At 41.0% G+C, this 24,443-nt stretch overlaps 1 protein-coding gene across 8 annotated transcripts in view; it reads left to right on the forward strand.

Moving 5' to 3' along the window:
• The window catches only part of FRYL (FRY like transcription coactivator), a 310,032-nt gene that overhangs the window by 127,884 nt on the left and 157,705 nt on the right, over window positions 1-24,443 (forward strand). For all 8 annotated transcript variants that reach the window (XM_088475243.1, XM_088475244.1, XM_088475241.1 and 5 more), the window contains one exon: window positions 12,692-12,891. In XM_088475243.1, the coding sequence (XP_088331369.1) occupies window positions 12,772-12,891 (120 nt within the window). In that variant the 5' untranslated portion in view covers window positions 12,692-12,771. The remainder of the gene's footprint in view (window positions 1-12,691; window positions 12,892-24,443) is intronic.

Raw genomic sequence — 24,443 nt, forward strand, 5'->3', positions numbered from 1 at the left:
CCGTGTCTCGAGACACTTCACTGAGTTGACCCATGAGGCTCAACTCAGTTCAGTGAATTGATCTGCACATCCCTACTACATTGTGGCATCAGGCCCCTGGCAACAGCAGTTTCAGAGAGGAGAAGGGGAGGGGAGGAGATGGGAAGGGGGGTTACGGCCCGTGGCAGTGTACTGTAATGAGTCAGTCTGACTCATTACAGTACTGCTGTCAATACCGCTGCGGGCACCCTCATTACCACGGGCCCCGGTGCTATGCACTGGCTACACCGCCGGACATTACGCCACTGAGCCGGTGATGGACCATGCAGTGACGGGGCCCATACTTGCCTGTAGCAGAGCAGGCAGCTGTTACAACTGGGTTTGTCTCAGGGCCCGGTATGGCTGTGCCCCTAGTCCCCCCCCTGTCGCCGGGCCTGGACGCATGGCATTTTCCACTGCCTGTGACCAATTTTAGACCTAACAGAAGTGTACCCTCATACGCTGTAGTATTGAATGTACTCCACATCATTTGGGAAATTGGCAGTACAGTCGGGTAGTTATGGGAACACAACAAATAAGTCTAACAAAACAGCTTTCTCTTCATAATTGAATGCAGGTGCGAGCTGTCACAAGAACTATTAGTGGATTTTGAGCTTTTGCATTTTTAATACTTACATTGTTGGTTACTGGAAGCATAGTAAATAGAGAAAACGTAAAACAAAACAAAAACTTTGAAGCCATATTAAAAAAAACAAAAAAAAACTCTCAGGACTCTAGTTAATGAATGTACTATACTATATATAAGAGATGTTTTTAACAGTGTTCTGAAGCAAGTTCTTTTCCTGACTCCCCCTAGCTACAAATCAGCAATATATTAGGCAGGCTATATAAATGGGCAGGTCCTTAGCGCTCCAGCTGGCCCTGATCTGCGACTCCTATGATGGTCAGCCATCTAATGAGAGTAGTAAGCAACAGCTGGTGTACAGAATACTTTTCCCAGTTGTAATCCAGATTTATGGGACATATGAGAAGTCTTGTAACCTCATTCCATGCTGGAATATAGTTTGTTACGCCTGAAAATAAAAGAAAATATCTGCATTTTTGCCTAATCACATATTTTACAGAAGCTTCAGATGCTCATTGTACATGGATTGTATTTCTGCTTTGTCCTGGAACACAGTATGCGAAGGCTGGGATACAACAGACAACAACAACTGGGCGATCTAGGGTCCTGCTTTGCTCGTAAACTAGAGTTCCACCTGCTATGGCCCGTTATCTCGAGTCATCATTATTTTGTATTAGGTTTTCCATAATACTAGAGACTATCCTAATTAGTCTCCTTTTCCCAATTATTGCACCGTCTGTAAATTATATGACTATTAGACAGCACCAAGCAGTTCTGGAACCATATGCAACCATGAGACTGTAGGCTGAGTGTTCTTGTATATGTCACAAAATACCGAGGAGATTTCTGGAATCTGTATAATTTATAATAGGAATTAATTATTCCTTAAAATACACAACTCCTGGAAATGTCAATAAATAAAGAAAAGAAAGCCGAAAAGTTTTTTTTACAATCTGGTTACCATATATATGTACTCTCTTTGTCTGTGAAGGAGACTCTCCGTAAGGCGGTGATGTTAACCTCATGGTATAATTTAGAAACTCTCTCTTCTGGTCGTCCTCCGTTTTAAGTTATCACTTTTTATTCCACCAGATACAATACCTTTTGAGATGTATATGCTTCTGCATGGTGTAGTGGTTCGCATGTGTTTCTCTCACTCCATTTAAATGTTCTTATTACACTTTTTTGAACATGTTCTTGTATCTAATTATTAAGGTTTTTTTTCTGTATATGTATTTTTTTCTATTTTGATACATATGTTTGTATGTAATATGTAGTTCACCAATGAAATATTTGGGGAAAAAAATACACAACTCCTAAAATGATCACTTCAGTGATGATATTTGAATTTTGCCATTTATATGGATATTATGTACAGAAGTTTATACATGTATTATAGATGTATTTACATCACTTGTGTGTTAGCAATAAGTGTGCTGAGGTGCTTTTTAAATTATAGATGGTGGTTCAGCTGTGTCTTCAATGATTTAAGGTTGATTCACAAGGTTGGTCATCTGATTCTTGACTTAAGGAGTGTACACACTTGCCGATATTTTGGACGACTGAACGATATCGTTATCGTTCAGTCGTTCACTATATCGTCCAGTTTGTACGCAAAAACGATGAACGATAACGACCAACGATGAGCGCTCCCGCAGGTCGTTTGTCTTAGCCGTTCATCGCCCGAACATGCAGGCCAACCTGACGATATTGGGAGGGAGCCTGGTACTGAACGATATCGTTCATATCATCGTTAAGTGTTTTCATTAATGACATTGAGCACACACCTGCCGGGGACACACTAGACGATGTCTCTAATGAAGCGAATCATCTAGTGTGTATGCCCCTTAAGGGCCTGTTTCAGAGACGTACGCTAACCTGATGGTTTGTGCACATTTCCGATTGTTGGAGGACTGCGCATGCGTAGGAGTGTACTGTACATGTGCAGCCCTCCGTCTGCGAGTCCGCTCTCTGTGTCCACCATCTGAGGTGTTTGGGGGCAGAGTGGGTGTGTTCCTGGCCACTGTTCCTGGAAACGGACGCTGCACTCGGGATCTCTCAGATGCAGTAAGGAGGTGTCTATTTTCTCCAGATACCACCTCCTGCTGCTTTATATTTTGTTAGACGCTATTGCCCAGCTACTTCTGTCTGCCTGTGCAATACCGTCCATCTCTGAATCAGGCCCTTAATGTGATTTGAATACAAAGTACAGGTAAATTTAATTTTAGCATTATAGGCCTTGCTTAATTTTACGTTGATGGCTATTGACAGGCCTGCAAGGTAAATGGCGTTTTCCCAGAATCCCTTTCTGCTTTCAGAGAATATTAGTTGAGTTGATTTCTACAATTCGATGCCTGGTAAAAATATTATCATACCCCAGTGACCCCGAATTTGTACCTTTTGCTAACAATGTATTGTTAGAGCCAGGCTCATAGTGTCATTTTGTGCATCTACAGGTGAAAGCAACGTAACAAATATTTAGTTAACCAAAATGTTTTGTTAACTAGAAACTCTGTTTATTTTTGTGTGAAAAGACTCAACTTTTTCTTTTTTTGCAGTTAAATACATTTGCCGCTGGGTGGTCAGCATCTATGTCCTTGTGTTCTTCACTTACTATTGCAGTGAATGGAGAATGTCATACTTTTACATCATACATTAGAGATTTAGGGCCTCATTTATCAACGAGTGAAATTCTTGTTATTTCTCGTTAGGAGCTGATTGGTTGGAGCACCATTTAAGATTTGTAACGAGTGTTAACAAGAATATCACTCGTTGATAAATGAGGCCCTAATGGTGGGTACACACTATACAAATATATCTGCAAATGATGGGTGTTCATACACACTGAACGGCCATCATCTGCTTCTGGCCGCGTGGCCGGATCGCCTCCCCGCTGCCTTTGCTGCACGTGCCGACAGCCCGTACACACTGGCCGATGGCCAGATATATCTGGAGATATATCTGTCATCGGCTCTTCAGCACAGCAGACACGATATGTCTGTGAACGACGTCGTTCACGGACATATCGCTGGTACACACTGGCTGACGGGGAGGGCCGGCAACAGAAATCTCGGGGCCAGGTACACTGATGTCTCTGGGGGCCCCACTTTCTCACCACTACCCCAGATCCCACACATTCCACCCCTGCATGTGTGATATGTGAAGCATGATATTGTTAACTCCCCCAGTCCCATTACCTTCCTCTGCCCCTTCATCTTCCTCCATCCCCAGCCCACATTACCTTCCTCTGCCCCAGCTAGTGTAGTGTACCTTCTGCCCCAGCCCCTGTCACCTTCCTCTATTCCCAGCTAGTGTTACCTTCTGCCACAGCCCCCGTCACCTTCCTCTGTCCCCAGCCCCCGTCACCTTCCTCTGTCCCCAGCCCCCCGTCACCTTCCTCTGTCCCCAGCCCCCGTCACCTTCCTCTGTCCCCAGCCCCCGTCACCTTCCTCTGTCCCCAGCCCCCCGTCACCTTCCTCTGTCCCCAGCCCCCGTCACCTTCCTCTGTCCCCAGCCCCCGTCACCTTCCTCTGATCTATGACATAATGCCGCCACATTGCGCACTTAAAGGTCAGGCCCTGGCCGCAGTTGAGCCACCTGGAAGAGCCCAGCGCTGCCAGGGCCAGGCTACAAGGGAAACGGGGCTGAGGCTGGGCGGTGATTATGGGTCCCGGCAGCCGTGGCCCAGCAGGAACAAGGCTGCCTTGTGTTGTGGCCGTCCGGTCCTCAGGGCCCCTCTGGAGCGGATTGGTTGGTACTTTATCTCTTTCCAAGCTTTGATAAATCTCTGCCTTAGTTATTTATTTAGACTAAGTGCCTTTTGCATAAAATAGATCATCTCTAGAACCTCCATGAATGGCATGGGAACAAGCCCTCTGTTTTGCAAAAACATAATATATCATCTATTATTGTGGCCTTACAAAGCCCACTCAGGCAGCCGGTCAGGTCAGGCATGTACAGTAGTATGGGAATAGGGGTGTGCAGCTAGTCTCAAGAGTTAAAAATACTACATTTTTGCTGAATGAGGTCTTAGACTTATAATTTGTACAGACAATAGCAAACCAAACAAAATAACACATTCACAGCTCAATGAACACACTGCACATTATTCACTGAAAACAATGCTGTGTTTGTTTGTTCTCTAACCATGGCCCAGTTATGTGGGAAATCTACAAGCAAGCGCCGCTGTGGTGCGAAAGGAAACATCTCCAACACTACATTGTTCTCCAGCTTATGTGAACACTGCACATTATACTGTAGAGGTAATACTTAAGTTTAGATAAACAATGAAGAAAGTTGGGAATGTTCCTTTGATCTGTAGCAGTTACACAACATATGGGTTCTAGAGTTAGTAGACCAGCAACAGTGTATTTTGTGTGTGTAAATGTATGTACAAGTAGTGGGTACAAAAATGAAACCAGCTTGGTGAATGGGGACACCAAACATATTGGAAACAAGAGCTTCCATACAGGTTTCATTCATCAGTAGAAGTAAATGACATCCCAACATGATGAGGACCCTGTATAAATCAATTTAAAAACCTGAACAAGGGTGGACCACTCCCAAAACATTATTTTCTCTTTTACATGTTTGCATAAATACACACAACCCCCATGGGAAAGAGTCACTCCCAGGTAGACCCCTTTCAGACATAAGCCAGGTTTTTTAGTTTTTAATATTACCTACCTCTCCTTTGCCCTTCCTAGCCTATCCCCTCTCCGGCTGCTGTCATCATCATGCAGCAGGCAGCCGACCAATCACTGCAGCCATTTTATTTTAATAATAATAAATTAATATTATCTGCCCTGGTGGTCCAGCGGGAGTGCGGGAGTCCCGCTGTGGCGGAGACCCCGCCAGCGCTGGGTCCCCGGGGTCCGGCTGGGGTTCTCTGTACACAGCCACTGGCGCAGGGGGTGGTGAGCAGCAGCGCTGAGCGTCCTATAGGATGCTCTGTGCTGCCAACTCAAAGCAGCAGCGCTGCCAACTCAAAGCCGCAGCGCTGAGCGGTCCTATAGGACGCTCTGTGCTGCCAACTCAATGTAAAAGCTGCTTGGTGCAGCCCGGGAGTAAATTCCCGGGTAGCACCATTCAGACACTTAAGTCCCCAGAAATTCCCTGGTCGATTGAAGGGTCGGCTACCCGGGGACGTGTTCCCGGGTAGGTACCTTTCAGACATACGCGGCAACCCGGGAATTTGGCTGAGGCAGGCCAAATTTGCTGGATTCTCTGTATGTCTGAAAGGGGTATAAGTAATACCTGTACACTGCTTATTACAATTTTCGGTGAAGATGCAGTTCTCTGCTGGCACCAGAAACACAGGAGGGCAAATTTAATTAAGTGAGAGGTCCTGTAGGATCATCGCGCTATGAGACTTTGTGACATTGCTGGTAAGAAGCATCACTCTTATTTTTGGAGTGCAACTATGATGTTTTACCTACCGTAATACCCAGAATTGTGCGAGTCTCCAACTGGTGCTCTGGGCTAATTGAATCTCCCCCTTGGTTATAAATGCTGAACTTTATGCCTAAAAATATGCAAAAGTAGACTACAGTGTCTTTCAGAGAGGTGTTAGTGTTGGGCAGGAGACTCAGCTGGGTAATGTTTCCTGAGGACATGGAACTTAAAGGAAGGAACCTCATCCGAAAAAGGCAACAGTAGATAGAAGCACGTACTCCAGGATCATAATATATGTGCATTTATTTGAAGTACAATGAATGACAGAAGAACAATTGCTATCAACCTGTGGTGTGAGCAGCCGGTTTTCCTTAACTAAAAAAAAAAAAATAATTTGAAGAAAACTTGGAGATGGATAGTTACGTTACAGTGGGTAAATCCCACTTGGCAATTCATGTTTGTGTGTAGCACTGCTCGATCCTCTTTATTCATGTTGTAGCCTTTCTTTGCTGATGGGAGGAGTGTGATTTCAGGGTAATCATTTGCTACTACCACCACCAACCAGGCGTCAGTGAGTGACCTGTGGAATTCTGGGATTGCATCCCTTCTGCACTGTTACATACATGCTGTGCTGCCTGCTCATTGCGGTACAATGCTAAGTGAGATTAGAATGCCATTTCTCTTATTGTTGTTTGCCCACCGTTTGTATTATTTAATTATGCTTATCATATTACAATTATTATTGATGTATAAAAGCACCTCAGTGCTCCACAACGCCTGAGAGTGCAGAAAATGCATTACAGGAGAGCAGCCTACTAGATAGACAGATTAAATGCAGAAATTAAAACAAAGCTGGTCGAGTGAGATGATAACAAATGTGCTTACATTGTAGTGTGTAAAGGGCCCTTTGAGTCAAGACAAGAATTGTGATTGTGGATGGCTGTGATGGCAGGTCAGTGGGAGTAGGGGACACTGTAATAAGGAGATTTATATTGGCTTGCGAGGAAATTAGTATGTGTGAGATGGGTAACTGATGTGAGGCGCAGGTCATGAGGTATAGAAGAGTTTTTCAGAATGCCTGATGGCAGTGATGGCTTTGTAGGACATGATAAGTCATTTGAGTATTTGAGTTGGATTGTGGAGGAGGTCCTGGGTAACTTTTGCAGATCTGTAGTGGAGCAGTGAGAGAAAAGTCAGACACTTATTTATTTTGAGTTGAAGTTTAAAAGGTTTTGAACATCCACTGTACTCCACCTAAACACTTTTCACGTTATCATATATAGGTATTATCAAATACATAAGAATATAAAGAAACATATAGCAACATATTCTGAGAACTGACACAATCCTGGCAGTCTGCAGTGGCAAACGCAGGATTTCTAGAGGGAGGTTTCCAAATGCTCGATTTTAGAGTGAGTGTGGCCGGTCCATGAAGAGGGTAGAATTGCACTTAACCAGCTTTAATATGCGTCATACAAAGTGTATTGTGTGTCATACTTCCAGCATATACAGGTGCGGCAGTAGGCCATCCTGCCTGAGATGAATGTTTTTATTTTAGATGTGGGCATCATTCCAGAGCATGCAGCACTAGTAAAATTCTATATTTTACTATTTCTATTGTGGTAATGGTGTGGGCTGGGGAGGGGGGTTTCCAGGCAGACGGTTGCCTATGGTCTGATAAAGATTCATGAATTTCGTAAAGACTGGGAATCATGTGAAATTTATTCAAGAGAAGATACCTATAGTCTTCAGACACCAAGACCCCTCCAACTTTCACCCCAAAAGTAGTTTCAGTTGGGTAACAAATCTATCAGTAGGGTCCACTCTTTCTTATAAGATTTAGAACCCCCCTAGTAGTCTTGCGGTCTGTTCTACATACATAAAACCCTGTTCAGTATTACCACTCTGCTTCCTATTGCCAAGTTTAATTTTACTTGCTTTAACTTTCGGTAATTATTTATTTTTATATGGCATCACAGCGGTTTCTATTGGAAGATAGGTATTACACAGCTACTTTGCCTCTTATCCAATATTCCTCCCATCCGTCCATTAGTAACTAGTGCAATCACTGAAATGCTTAATTCCTCAGCTCCCAGAATACCGGTAGGCTGCTTTCTCATGACAGCAGGGCCAGTCCAAACATAGCTGTGTCCAGTGTGTGAAGGTGACGGATGCACTTTAAATATGTTTATTTACATGTTCAGTTTATACACACCAGTATTTGTATTATGTGGCTCCCGTAGGGTTCGCTAATGCCCTCATGATTTTCATTAGTGAGTGCAACACAATGACAGCCCACGTCTTTGAGAGGAAGGAATGCTGGTATCTTTTTATCTGGTCAGTCCACATGTCATCTATTCCAAGAACACTCATGCAGCTGTTGTGCCACTCACTATGGGTTTGTTTACGCAGAAGACTGTTTCATGGAAAATTAGCTGTGGTTTTCATTTTTATTCTCTCCAATTCACTTCAGTATTCGGTACAGATCTGTTCTCATACACCTAGGCTCAATACGGCTTGCTGCGCGAGTGACCCGCCAGGTCCCATTCGACTTGGCTTGCACCAAGCGTTTTTTCATGTCCTTGTCCCTAAAAATGCATCTTAGGCCCGTGTTCAATTAGACGTGAAAAGTCCGAATCGGCGAAAAAGTATCGCAGGTGACGTCATTTCGCCAGGCGGATAGCTTCCGCCGTGTTCAATTCCAAAGAATTTTCGCGTACGAGAAAAGTCAATGCAATGAATTCGGCGGAAAAGTTTCGCCTATGAATAGCAGGCGGAAAAAAGTGCAGAATTGCGGTTTAGGGGTGCAAACTTCGGGAAACCCCCCTGCACCCTTGGGACAATCCCCCAAAGATGAACTGTGTAAAAAAAATTAAAAAATACTTTAGAACACCCCCAAAAAGTACTTTCATTTTGGGGTGAAAAAGTTCAAAGTTGGGGGGACTTCGCTAAAAACTAGCGAAATACACTTCTGGGGGGGGGGTCCCCAAGTATGGGGCAGGTGTTTTTATGATTCCAGGTGCTTGCTGCAGGTGGATTTTTTACATAATTTAAAACTTCACTTTAGCAACTTTAAAATATGCTAGCCCCAATTTTCAAGTACCCCAAATTTGCTGGGAGTTAGTTATATTCTCAAAAAAATACTGCTTAATGCTATTCTTCACCACTAGTGTTAATGCGCTAATTGGCACCAATTGACACAACTTAAGTACCTCAAATACCTTCATTAGGGCTATTCGGAGGCATCTATAGTGATCCCTAATGTTAGTGAATCTTTTTGGTGGTGTCAGGCTGAGTACCCCATTTTTGACAGGACTTTTCGCCTCTTTCAGTTTCGTCGTGTGCCGTTTTCGTGTCCTTTCTAATTCAATACGGCGAATAGCGGGAGCGCGCCCGATATATTTCCACATGCAAAACGCGGTGTAGGCGACAAGTTTGGCAGGCGAAAAAGTATCGCAGGTGCGAAACGAATTGAATACGGCCCTCAGTAGCAATTCGATGTGACAAAACACTTCACTAGACTGCACTGATTAATTTGATATGCAACACTTGCAGGTGCTAAAGTGGGCCAGAGCACAGCGGAACAGTGTTCCGTCAGTTCCATTTGGAGGTGGAATGAGTTCTGCCTCCTCCAGCCCACCTTACCCGACCAGTTGCTCCTTGCCGCAGGGAGGCTTCATTTGCTTGGCGCCCGCTGAGATTTTACCACCAGCGGGCGCCCAGCTCCTTCCCCACAGTGGCAGCCAGAGGCTGGAGTTCACTCCTGAGCTCCGGCTTCCGGCTCCCGCAGTGGGCACTATGGGAGAAACGTCATGATGTCTCTCACATAGTTCCGAGGAGCGGTCGGACCAGGTAGCAGCGGATGCAGGAGCAGGGCTTAAGGTAAGTGTTGTGTTTGTATTTTTTATTGTAGTTTTTTTGTGTAGGGGCACTACTACAGAGGGCGTTACTACTGGGTGCACTGCTAATGGCACTGCATAAGGGGCACCACTACTGTGGGCACTGCATAAGGGGCACCACTACTGTGGGCACTACATCTCTAGGACCACCTTTACGAACTGGACACTTCTATATAGGTGTGCATTTAGTCGGTATACGAAGCACAATGGAGCGTGGCGTGAGTCAAAGCCGTGGCTTCTGTATCGTAACTCCTCTTATAAAGACTCAGACGCACACAGATGTCATAGTATTGTAAGTAAGCGTTGTATATTTCAAATTAATCAATGCAGTCTCGTGAAGTCTCGTTTGTCGCAGCCGATTGCGATTAAGACGCATTTTTGGACGGAAAAGATGCAAAAAATATGTTTGGCGCAAGACAAGTTGCACAGGATTTGGCGTGCCGGGAAGGACTGTTTGGCACGACTGCATTAGTGCATGAGTCTAATATTGTACATTGTATAGTCTCTGAATGATACATTTTATAGACAGTTGTAATATTTAATGATATTTTATTGCTACTCGTTTATAGGTTCAGAGGAGTAAGAAAAGGGGCAAATAGGAATTTAGTATCATCTGTCTACTTACACACTTGGCAACCTCATTGTGTTAGTAGCCTCAGGGCTACAATGTAGTTTATGTGAGTAAATACTATTTTTGAGTGAATCATGTTACAAATGTTGACATATGCTGTATAATTTAAATTTAGGATAGAAACTAATGTCCCTTTTGATCCACTAAGAGCCACTGTTTCTGTGGCTTACAAAATGCTCAGATAAGTAGCATTGAACATCCATTTGTACATGTAACTCTGCAAATGTGATATATTCATTACCTGGAACTATTGAAAGAGACCATTTATACAGACACTTTCCATCCAACAAGTCAGAGCTGTGCTTCACTCGTCAAGCTGGATTTCTGTCTTACAGGACTACTAAAATGAAATTACAATTAGGTTATATAAAAGAAGCACTATTAACGATCTCGCATCTATATGGCATTTATCAGGACTGAAGATATCTGAGATTAAGTTGTGATCATAAAGGAGGTACTTTCCAGCGTGAGAAATGGCTGATAACCGAGTAGGGTGGTGGTTCAAAACATTGACATGCACCATGTCAATATGACCGTAATATTGCCTTTGGGCCTGCTGACTTAATGTTTTACTACTGTTTTAAGCTGGCCATACACCAGACCAACTTACATCCAACCATCCAACTAGTTGATTGGTTGGAATGAAAATCTGGTAAGGTATGAAAGTAAATGACAATCAGCAATTTGCTCCCAAACGCCGGAAAATGGACAAAAACTGTTGTTTGAACAAATTGTTTAGATCAAACAGTTAACAAACTTGTCTGATGACCATTTTCATCTGTTTTCTGGCATTTAGGAGCAAATTGCTGATCATCATTTACTCCCATACTTTACCAGATTTTCATTCCAACCAACCAACTAGTTGGCTGGTTGGATAGATAATCTTTAGATGTGTGGCCAGCTATAGTCCTAACCTTACGCTAGCACTAACCACAGACTAACCCGAACCCTAAATATTGTGAATGTTGACATGTTCACTATCGACATACCATTAATTTTGACATTCTGAATGACGACATGTCGATATACATAGCCATAGAACAAATGTTTATCCTATTTATACAATGGAAAGTATAAAAAAATCTAACAAGGTCTGAAAAACTTCTACATATATATCTGTGAACATTATCAGTCATTACTTTTATCCTAGGACAACTTTCATCTTTCGATACAATATTTGTGTGAATTTTTTAAATGCATAATGTATGAAATATGTGTATTTTAAAGATATACATTTCAAGCCATTGTATTATTTCTGTCCTGTCAAATGAGTAAAGTAGCCCCAAACCCATGTAATGTGCACTTTACACACGCAGAAGGCAGCCATTTTGTGTGCTGCCCGAGTATTTATGACAAGGCAGTGACTTTACTGGGGGTCCGTGAATTTACTCAGGATCTCATGCCTAAGTGGTATCAATCATTTTAAATGAATTACCTGCTTTGTCGGCAATACTAGTGCAGCTGATAGAATGTCTGCGTCCACTATGTACAGGCCAGGGCTGTGGAGTCTGTACACCAAACCAGACTCCTCTATTTTACTACTGGCAGAGGGTTGGGTACAGGATGTTGGTTCCCGGGATCTCGGCGGTCAGAATCCCGATGTTGGTATTCCAACGCACGCATTCTGAGCGCCGACAGCCAGCTTTTCAACTACATCCCCTGTCAGACTCCTTCATTAATGTTAGATTTATATTATAAGTAACACATTTACTGTAATAAAATGGTAGCACGAGGTATTGTCATCAAACCACATAAATCAGCTTGATTTTCACTTCAAGCTAAGAAAAAAAGTATTTGCACACCTTGCTTGCTGTGCTGCGTGGTTTGTTCAAGAAATGCAATATGCACCAAGTCTAAATCAGGGCCATCATTAGTGCTCAGCCTATACCCTGTACCGCTACCAGCACGCCTGTACATGTGTTAATACGATCGCTGATATTTATATATTGTTATAGGTTTATGTATTTTAAAGCTGGAGTCTATATATTACTAACGATTCCACATCCATGGTACAGGCTGTGAGTGCAGGTGACTTTTGCATAGAATTGTCCCTATGTGAATATACCAGTTCTGCAGTAATTGTTTACAGAGGCTATTATACAGTCGACTCACTGCAAGCACCTATAATGACTGGACGTTCGTGTCTGTGTGCTTTCTCTACAGCTTCTGTTCCAGCCAGCACTGTAAACAAGAAACGGGTCGCTCCAATCAACCACTGCCCTTTGGAAAAGAGAAGTGTCACAATGTCAAACATTACGATTGACCCAGATGTCAAGCCTGGAGAATATGTCATTAAAAGCCTCTTTGCAGAATTCGCTGTTCAAGCGGAGAAAAAAATAGAAGTTGTAATGGCTGAACCCTTGGTAAGTGTTCATAGTGCTTTTATCCCAGTACCACCTTTTAGCTCTTGTACACTTTAGCTCCAGAAGAATAGCTCAGAGGTAATCTGGTCTATAACAGTGTGTTGCTGGCTCACACATCTCCATGATGAAGAGACTTGCAGGGAACACTGTTAAAGTGAAGGGCTGCTTTATTTGCTGGCTTTTGTTCATTTTTAGTGTATTATATAATTACATGCACTGAACAGTGTTCTCCTGGTACAGTGTGTTGAGGTGTCTTGTGCGGCTGTTTGTTGCTGTACTGGTCAGTAGCACATAAAGCAGGTTTAGCTTTGTACAGTATGTTGCCGCTTTTACTACACAAGTAAATTCAGCTTACTCGACATGACTCTTTATATTATTGTTCAGTCTTATAAAGTCTGTTTTATTTAAATTGAAAAGGAAGTAACATGTAACCTCTTGTCTGCTATAAGGATATTAGAAGCCTTTACAAACTGGCATCTATACAGATCCTTTATGATTTTAAGTATCCTCTGAGTTCACAATAGGGCTGTGTGGTATGTTAGGTTAACAGTTCTTATGTCGACATTCATTATGTCTACACGGATGACATGTTGACATTATAGAATGTCAATTTAGCATCCCTGGTGGCGTAACGATCACTTACCTGGTCCAGGCGGCAGGTACACCATCAGCGTTGTCTACTCGGTCACAGCAGCCATGTGACCAGCACTGTGAGCAGTGTTCTGTTGAATTTTTTAATACTTCTCCCCCCCCCCCACCAAATTTAACCTCCCCCCGCATTCTATCCCTAACCTTCCTGGTGGAGCCTGGACAAAATTGTCAGCATTCTAAGAATGTTGACACGTTGGACCATGTCGACATTGTGGTGTTGACAATTATGAAAATAAATAAATAAATATATATATATATATATAAAATGTGTGGGCAATGTACATCTACAAACAGTGTCAGGCTGATGGTGATGAGAAGGTAATCTAACTATAATCAGAAATTTTGTATTGTCTATTCAATAAATGACATTTTCAGGTAGATGTTACATTATCAAAATGTTACACTGCTTTTTGTTTTCAAAAATAGGGATACATTAGTAAGTTTATATAAAGGTGGCTTCATCTAGTATTGTTATTGTTTGCTACCCGTTGTGATCTTTTATTCCCTCCACCTTACAAATAAGCATTTGAAGTAACGATAAATTGAATGTATGAACAAAGGAATAAAAGTCTCATTTTCACAATGTTGAACAGAGAAAGAGCAACTAAAACATCTATAGTGAAATACTTACTGAATTGGCTTGGTTGCTCTCTTGGCAGGATCAGACTGGCACTTTGCACATGAGAATATTATAATGCAGAAGCATCTAATGATATTGATTGCTATTATTTTTGGTAATTAAAAAAAAAAATTATTGCTTGTCTTATTACATATAGCAGGAGAATGTGTGTGTGTGTTTTATTTTTTATAAATAGATATGACTCTCCAATGGGAAAAAAAAAAATATATCCCCTGGAGGATTACTGCATATATATGTGTGTATGTATATATATATGTGTGTGTGTGTGTGTGTGTATGTGTATATATATATATATATATATATATATATATATATATATATAATAAATGGAGATGGCACTCACCAGTATAATGCAGCTTATTTATTCCAGAGAAAAGTCATAAGTAGGCTTACATACAGGTAGCGACGTTTCGGTCCCCAAGTGGGCCTTTATCAAGCATTCAAGCCTTTACTTGCATAATGGCAAACGGGTATGACTCCCCACAGCTGAAAAGCCCTGGACCCAGAAGGAACAGCTGATGTGCACCCCTTTGCTGTATTGATGTCTGATGTGAGTGCTGGACATATATATATATATATATATATATATATATATATCTCTGTGAAAAAATAGCCAGCACAAATAATGCAAAAAGAATTTTAAAAATTATAGACACATTATACACACAGCAGCAACAATAACTAACATGCAGCACAGACCGTTCAAACAGGCATGATGGTATAATCCATAGAGAGTACTTCACAATATAGTATGGGTGGTCAAAAAAGTTATCAGCCCGTCAACCTTAATGGAAAGTCAGTCCGACAGCTGCTTAGGTGCTATTCTTGCACTTTCCTCATGGACATTTATGTGCCATGCACTCCTTTTATCATGGACATTGTAGCTAGTTTTTTTACAATATATATCTTGACAAAAGTCTCTGTGAGGACTAAAACATCGCTCCAATGTTTGATGGCTGAATCGTGATTAAAGTCCCATTTTTTCTACTTTGTCAGTCTGTTGAGTACATCTTACATTTTGGATTACTTTGCATTGGAGCCACTGGGCTTAGATGATCAAGATTGCTACTCCAGTGAACTTTTAATTTGGACGTAGGGGTGGATTTATTGGATGGAGATATATATATATATATACATATATATATATATATATATATATATATATATATATATATATATATATAGATAGATAGATAGATATATAACACCAAAAGAGAAAAGTAGTCCAATCGTTTGGATGCACAATAATGTTGGTATAGGTATGTAAATGTTAAAACATAACTTTTATTGAATAAACAATATTAAATATACAAAGTGTATTAAAATCAGCGAAATAAAACTATAGAAAAGTAATGAAAATTAAAATACAAGTGGCTGTATTAATCTGTGTCCCATTAGTGTTATGAGACGCTGTATATGTATATTCTGACTAGTGGATTGCTGCAAAAAAAGAGTAAAAGCAGAACTACGTCTGTTTATATTATAAATTATATTACTCAATAGCAGTGAAGCATATTCACATATTATCACTTGTGATCCTCAAATTGTGTCGCAACAATGTTGCTTCTATATATTTATAGGAACATAATATGTATATTCATCATGCGAGATACTGCTTATAAATTCAGACCTGGACTGTGTGTCCTATAATATAGTACATGTTATAATTATGCAATAGTCAAGCCTGTATTAATAAGAGTATCCACCAAGACACATTGTTATGATTTTATAATCACTTTGTTTCCATCTCAGTGACACACTCACCCTTTAATACGGATGTAGCAGATAATAGTTAGAGTATCTTACAGACAGTCTGTTAGCTCATATAATGTCACACTATTAAAGGCTTATAATAAATTCTCATCTATTGCTGAATGCCTTTACATAGGCTTCCAATTTATTGGTACATAATGTCTGAAACTATAATGCATATCCGTAGCCTCTTATGCTATAGATTGATCTCACTGCAAGCAACAAAACCACAGCAGCAGTTTGTTAGCTGGTACTGTGCCGGCTTAATCTTGCCCGGACATAGACTCAGCAAGCAGCCGCTGAGTCCCTGTGTGCCCCTGTGACACTGCCCTTACTGATATATTTTGTCATTGGAGCGCACGATAGTAGTTGCCGTTAGGTTGTATTTTAGTGGAGTCAGCAGCACACAAATGCATACTTCCAAAAACTATATACATTGTGTCAAGTAATATTCTGACTGCAATATAATACTTAGTGCCAGTTTTTTTCTAAATAAATAAAAATAAAACATTGTATTCATACATTTTCCTTTTTCATTTTGGTTACATTTGTTACATTTGTATCGTGATACTTTAACCAGCCAGTGATACTTTAACAATGGCGCTATTGAGAAAAAAGTGAAACCTTTGTGTCATTCATGCGTGGATATCTTTAAAACTTCCTTAAAAGGTGTGATGTCAAGCACTCTGTGGTTAATTATTTAATTCCTAATATGCAACACTCTGTAACCTTGCACTTACTGACTTTTTTTGTCTGTGATAAGCTGGCGGCATTACAGCTGATCAATGACTACCTGGTGGCATTACAGCTGATCAATGACTAGCTGGTGGCATTACAGCTGATCAATGACTACCTGGTGGCATTACAGCTGATCAATGACTAGATGGTGGCAGCACAGCTGATCAATGACTAGATGGTGGCAGCACAGCTGATCAATGACTAGCTGGTGGCAGCACAACTGATCAATGACTAGCTGGTGGCAGCACAGCTGATCAATGACTAGCTGGTGGCATTACAGCTGATCAATGACTAGCTGGCGGCATTACAGCTGATCAATGACTAGCTGGTGGCATTACAGCTGATCAATGACTAGCTGGTGGCATTACAGCTGATCAATGACTAGCTGGTGGCATTACAGCTGATCAATGACAAGCTGGCGGCATTACAGCTGATCAATGACTAGCTGACGGCATTACAGCTGATCAATGACTAGCTGGTGGCAGCACAGCCTAGCGATGACTAGCAGGTGGCAGTGCAGCCTAGCAATACCTAGCAGGTGGCAGTGCAGCCCAGCAATGCCTAACAGGTGGCAGTGGAGCATATGGAGTCAGTGGTATCAGTTGGAGCTGCTGTGTGTATGTGGCGCACACAGTGTAGTACATGCTCCGGCTTCCTCTGTGCATGACAGACACGGGAGAACATTCAGAGTTATATTATTGATTCTAATGCAATACGCCAACCTTTTTGGATGGAAAAGGCTTCTAGTCAGTATAAGTGATTACATACTGTGGTTTATGACCATTGTTACATTTATTTATTTATTGCTTTCCTCTTAAGGGTATCCTTACTATCTATTCCTATTTTCTGGGTTTTAAGTTTTTTTTTCTATGTATTTATAATGCAAGATAAATGTTTTGGAACATGCTTAGATGGTCTGGCTCAGCCACAAGGTGCCTGGATTAAGATGTTGGCAAATCTGTGTTACTGGGATTAGACAGTGTACCAGCTCAGTCACTGGTTAGTAGTAGGGATATTGGACTCTATTGTGTGCGATAGATAATTTAGATTATAAGCTCCAATGGGTTAGGGACTGATATGAATGATTCTGTGTTCTCTAGAAAGCGCAGCGTCATATGGTGGTATGAATGATAAGAAATAAATTACTTTTGTTATGTAGCAGGTATTAGCCTACTTCATATTGTTCTCTCCATCAGTTTATTAATTGTGAAAAAAAATTTCAATCAGTGAAAGTATCCATCATTATAGAAAATAGCTTTTTCATTTTCTGCTCAATGATCTCCTATTTGGAAGTATAGCTGTGGAGCTACTGCACCAGTTACGTGACCTTTTCACAGAGAAGTAGTTTAGATTATTTGCTTGGAGCACCTGCTTGGCTTTATTGCATAGTGACACCACTTGTATAAAGAATAGATGTCAGTAATCTGGTTATAAAAGAGCTTTTTATTTGACATCCAGGTGGTTTGTTAAGAAATCCTTTCATAAGTGCAAGGCAGGTGTCTGGTCATGTGCACGAAAGCCTCCATTGTTTGCTCTGTACAATGAAACCACAAAAAGATTAGTGATAAGAACTGGGCTGATTTTACTGCTGGGCTGATGATTGTTCACTGCTCTGCTGGCTTTAATGGCTCTGCATTTGCTGTTGCAGGTAACACGCATGTATTGTAAGTGGAGAATATATACAAGATGCCTGCACTCTTCTCCTTTCCTGGGTTCCGACACCCTCTTACTGTTAGGGGCTGTTTTGCCCTTGCTAGTGTGCTCGACCAATCCACAGTCCGCTTCCCTTTACCATGCTTATTTTAAACCTTGTAATGGTTAGAGCTAAATCGTAGAGTCTCCCTGCTTTTGGCAGGCATAACCCAGATGGTCAGCCAGTCAATTATTGACATTTATGAGTAGTCTGGGTACTTTTATTTCTAACGTCTGTAAATATTGAGGTGATGCTGAGGTAAAGTGGGACTTTAGCCCTCAGTCTTCCTTTTCCTTTCCTTCCGCGCCCCATACTTTAAAATGGCGATGTTGGCGAAAAGTCCGACCTCTGACTTTTTGCCTCTTATTGAATATGGCCCATAGTTGTCAGTCAGTACAATAACTTTAGCCGTTAAATTGGTAATTGTTAGACAGTCATTAAAATACATTTTATTAGATAGGGTAATCATTGGATGGGCACAAGTAAATAGTTGAAGGTGAGGTGGAAAATAGATAGGGGAGGCAAGAGAAAAGGGCAATGAGAGAGATGGGTATAGATAGATAAGATTATAGGACACAGCCTTATCCCAATGGCAGGACTTCCAGAGTGATACACAGGTGGAAAGGACACCAGAGCCACACCAGTACAAAGCAGGAATCTCCAAGTAGCTCCTGCATTATCAAAGAGATAAGTGGTACCAGCACCAGTCACTCTGCAGCATATAATGTTTGGGCCGGTGGAGCATATAAAGGTACGTCATGACATTAGATGACAACTCGACTATAGCACAGCAAGGAAACTCTCCAGAGTGATTCACCAATGATGTGAGGATCCACTAATAAAAAGCAATGGGGCCTATTCAATTCACCTCGAGCTGAATAGCGCCAGGAAGTTGGTCCAGGAGCTATTCAATTCAGCACGCTGTTTAGTCCGGCTATTACAAGTTACGTAACAATATTGAGTCAAATGTATTAGATAAAAATAGAATAACTGCGAGTCTTGGTAATTTCGTCTCAAACTTGATCCTGAAGGCAAACTGATCAGTCTAGGTTTTAAGGAATTGCTTGAGCACAGATGGCTTGAGGTATTAAGTCACCTGTGCTCTAGCATGGATAGATTTAAAGCTGGACTTTTAAGCTGACCACACATCTTTCCAAGAAAAATGAGAAAAAAAGGGTATTTGGGAAAGATTCTGCACAAGAAAAAACTAATATGTGTGTGTATATTTACCAGTGAACGTTATAGGGAGTGGACTCTCCCCTCTATGTTTAAAAATGTTATTGGTGCTCCCTGAGTGAGCTGGTTGGAACAAAAATCTAGTAATCAATGGAAGCAATCAGCAATTGTCTGTTTGCTCTCAAATGCTGGAAAATAGAGGAAAAAGGTTATTCAAGTTGGTTAAATTAAATAAATGTAACCAAATTGTCTGAAAGACCTTTTCATTGAGTTTCCAGCGTTTGGGAGCAAACGGCAGATTGTTGGTTTCTCCCATACACGATCAGATTTTCATTCCAACCAGAAACTAGTTTTTGCTGGTTGGAAAGATAATGTTTTAGATGTGTGGCCACCTTTAGTGAGCCTTTAGGACGGAGTTCTTTTATATATTGGTTTATTTAATTTTTTTATAAGGGGAGATTCTTATGGAGCACACAGTATATTAAGGAAACATATTGTGTCCCACTTTTCAACTGTAGCACACTCAGCACTTTATTCAAAATTGCACCTCCAAGGGAATTTCATCATTGGTTGCACCAAATATTCACGGTTAAAGAGATAATGCGGTTTCCGACTAGACAAAAAGGATCTGGATTGGAGATATTGTTATTCACAGGGCCTAAAATACTACACTATTAGGCACTTGTATCCTCTGCATTGTATGTATGTATGTGTGTGTGTGTGTGTGTGTATATGTATGTATATATATATATATATATATATATATACATACATACAGTCAGGTCCATAAATATTGGGACATTGACAGAATTTTCATATTTTGGCCTCTATTCACCACCACAATGGCTTTGAAATGAAACAAACAAGATGTGATTTAACTGCAGACTTTCAGATTTAATTTGAGGGTAATTACATCCAAATCAGGTGAACGGTGTAGAAATTACAACGGTTTGTATATGTGCCTCCCACTTTTTAAGGGGCCAAAAGTAATGGGACAAACTAAACAATCCTAAATCGAACTTTCACTTTTTAATACTTTGTTGCAAATCCTTTGCAGGCAATTACAGCCTGAAGTCTGGAACGCATAGACATCACCAGATGCTGGGTTTCATCCCTGGTGATGCTCTGCCAGGCCTCTACTGCAAATGTCTTCAGTTCCTGCTTGTTCTTGGGGCATTTTCCCTTCAGTTTTGTCTTCATCAAGTGAAATGCATGCTCAATCGGATTCAGGTCAGGGGATTGACTTGGCCATTGCATAACATTCCACTTTTTAGCCTTAAAAAACTCTTTGTTTGCTTTTGCAGTATGCTTCGGGTCATTGTCCATCTGCACTGTGAAGCGCCGTCCAATGAGTTCTGAAGTATTTGACTGAATATGAGCATATAATATTGCCCAAAACACTTCAGAATTCATTCTGCTGCTTTTGTCAGCAGTCACATCATCAATAAATACAAGGGAACCAGTTCCATTGGCAGCCATACATGGCCACGCCATGACACTACCACCACCATGCTTCACTGATGAGGTGGTATATTTTGGATAATGAGCAGTTCCTTTCCTTCTCTTCTCTTCCCATCACTCTGGTACAAGTTGATCTTTGTCTCATCTGTCCATAGGATGTTGTTGCAGAACTGTAATGGCTTTTTTAGATGTTGTTTGGCAAACTCTAATCTGGTCTTCCTGTTTTTGTGGCTCACCAATGGTTTGCATCTTGTGGTGAACCCTCTATATTCACTCTTGTGAAGTCTTCTCTTGATTGTTGACTTTGACACATATACATCTACCTCCTGGAGAGTGTTCTTGATTTGGCCAACTGTTGTGAAGGGGTTTTTCTTCACCAAGGAAATAATTCTTTTGTCATCCACCACAGTTGTTTTCCGTGGTCTTCCGGGTCTTTTGGTGTTGCTGAGCTCTCCGGTGCGTTCTTTCTTTTTAAGAATGTTCCAAGCAGTTGATTTGGCCACACCTAATGTTTTTGCTATCTCTCTGATGGGTTTGTTTTGATTTTTCAGCCTAATTACTGCTTGCTTCACTGATAGTGACAGCTCTTTGGTGAGAGTCGAGATCAACTGATTCCAAATGCAAATGTCACACCTAGAATCAACTCCTGACCTTTTACCTGCTTAATTGATAATGAAATAACGAGGGAATAGCTCACACCTGTCCATGAAATAGCTTTTGAGTTGATAGTCCCATTACTTTTGGTCCCTTAAAAAGTGGGAGGCACATATTGAAACTGTTGTAATTCCTACATCGTTCACCTGATTTGGATGTAATTACCCTCAAATTAAATCTGAAAGTCTGCAGTTAAAGCACATCTTGTTTGTTTCATTTCAAAACCATTGTGGTGGTGAATAGAGGCCAAAATCTGACAATTCTGTCAATGTCCCAATATTTATGGACCTGACTGTATATATATTATATATATATATGTGTGTGTGTGTATACAGTGCCTTGCAAAAGTATTCACCCCCTTTGCATTTTTCATGTTTTGTTGCCTCACAACCTGGAATTAAAATGGATTGTTTGAAGGTGTGCATCATTTAATTCACAGAACATGCCTACAACTGTGAAGTTGTGGGGTTTTTTTTATATTGTGAACAACATTCAGGATAACATAACTGAAAACTTCAGCGTGCAGAACTATTCACCCTCCTAAAGTCAGTACTTTGTCGAGCCACCTTTTGCGGCAATTACAGCTGCAAGTTGCTTTGGATAAGTCTCTATGAGCTTGCCACATCTTGCCTCTGGGATTTTTGCCCATTCCTCAAGGCAAAACTGCTCCAGCTCCTTCATGTTGGATGGTTTTCGCTTTTGAACAGCAATCTTCAAGTCTGACCACAGATTCTCAATTGGATTGAGATCAGGGCTTTAACTAGGCCATTCAAAAACATTTAAATGTTTCCTCTTATACCACTCGAGTGTTGCTTCAGCAGTATGCTTCGGGTCATTATCCTGCTGGAAGGTGAACCTCCGTCCCAGTCTCAAATCACAGGCAGACTGAAACAGGTTTTGCTAAAGCATATCCTTGTATTTAGCACCATCCATCTTTCCCTTGACTCCAATCAGTTTCCCAGTCCCTGCTGCTGAAAAACATCTCCACAACATGATGCTGCCACCACCATGTTTCACTGTGGGGATGGTGTTCTTGGGGTGATGGGATGGGTTGGGTTTGCGCCAGACATAGCGATTTCCTTGGTGGCTGAAAAGTTCAATTTTAGTCTCATCTGACCAGAGCACTTTCCTCCATACATTTGGGGAGTCGCCCACATGCCTTTTGGCAAACTCAAATCGGGTCTTATTTTTATCACTAAGTAATGTTTTTTTTCTGGCCACTCTTCCATAAAGCCCATGCACAGATACACCAGTCTCTGCTGTGGAACTGTGCAGCTCCTTCAGGGTTACCTTTGGTCTCTGTGCTGCTTCTCTGATTAATGCCCTCCTTGCCCGGTCAGTGAGTTTTGGTGGGCGGCCCTCTCTTGGCAGGTTTGTTGTGGTACCATATTCTTTCCATTTGTTGATGATGGATTTGATGGTGCTCCGTGGGATCTTCAAAGATTTGGATATATTTTTTTATAACCCAACCCAGAATTGTACTTCTCAACAACTTTGTCCCTGACTTGTTTGGAGAGCTCCTTGTCTTCATGGTGTGATGCCTCTTGCTTAGTGGTGTTGCAGTCTCTGGGGCCTTTCAGAAAAGGTGTGTTTATACTGAGAGATCATGTGACACTTAGATGTCACACAGGGGGACTTCATTTCACTAATTATGTGACTTCTGAAGGTAATTGGTTGCACCAGAACTTTTGAGGGGAGTGATTACATATGCCAATTTTCAGAATTTTATTTATAAAGATTTTTTTTTATATACTGTATATTTTTCTCATTTCACTTCACCAAATTAGAGTATTCTGTGCAGATCCATCACATAAAATTCAGATAAAAAAAAAAATATTACAGGTTGTAGTGTAACGAAAATGGTAAAAAGCCAAGGGGGGTGAATACTTTAGCAAGGCACTGTGTGTATGTGTGTGTGTGTGTGTGTGTATATATGTATGTGTATATATATGTATATATATGTGTGTGTGTGTGTGTGTATATATATATATATATATATATATATATATATATAATGTAATATTTATTCAAAAGAACAACATTTAGGCGCTCTCTGTGCATGCAGCACATATAAAACACACATCAAATAATAATTTCAATATAAACAGAAGTGTCCAGTTCCCAAAATTAAAGTGTTTAAAGTGCGTAGGACAATACACATATAAGGGACGACAGCTCTAGTCAGAAATCACACCAAACTTCTGAAATACATAAAAGACGAGGTGCACCTCCTAGCGTAATAAATCTCATAACCACCTATAGTGCATAAATTTACAAGGTGGACCCGTACCAAATAGAAATTAAATATGGCGTATCTGAACATCTAGAATGAATCCACATTATGGAATTGAAAATAATTATCTGCGCTTATCTGAAAATAGAGACAGCCTAACAGCATATACTCAATGTGTTTCTATGTCCTATCCTTCGGACTTCCTCAGTTTTATTTATATATATATATATATTGTACAGTGGAAACATGTAAATACTTACAGTGCAGGTCTCCCATGCCTCAGCTCCACACGTCGCCCAGAATCTGCGTTGTACTTCCAGCTGCGAAATCGGAAGTGATAATGCGTCTGGCATGGCTATTGCCCAGAATTCCCTGTAGTTACCATAGCAACTAGTAAACAGGAAATGGCTTCCAAACTTAGCCATAAAGCTCTGTGTCTGTACACTATTGGCCAATAAAAAGGAAATACATACACATCCCACCGTTTAACAATGATAAAAATAACATGACTTCTATAAAAGATATCACATATTTAAAATACACTGTACATATCA

Source organism: Taudactylus pleione, unplaced genomic scaffold (assembly GCF_031769625.1).
Source record: "Taudactylus pleione unplaced genomic scaffold, aTauple2 ptg000169l, whole genome shotgun sequence".
NCBI lineage: Eukaryota > Metazoa > Chordata > Amphibia > Anura > Myobatrachidae > Taudactylus > Taudactylus pleione.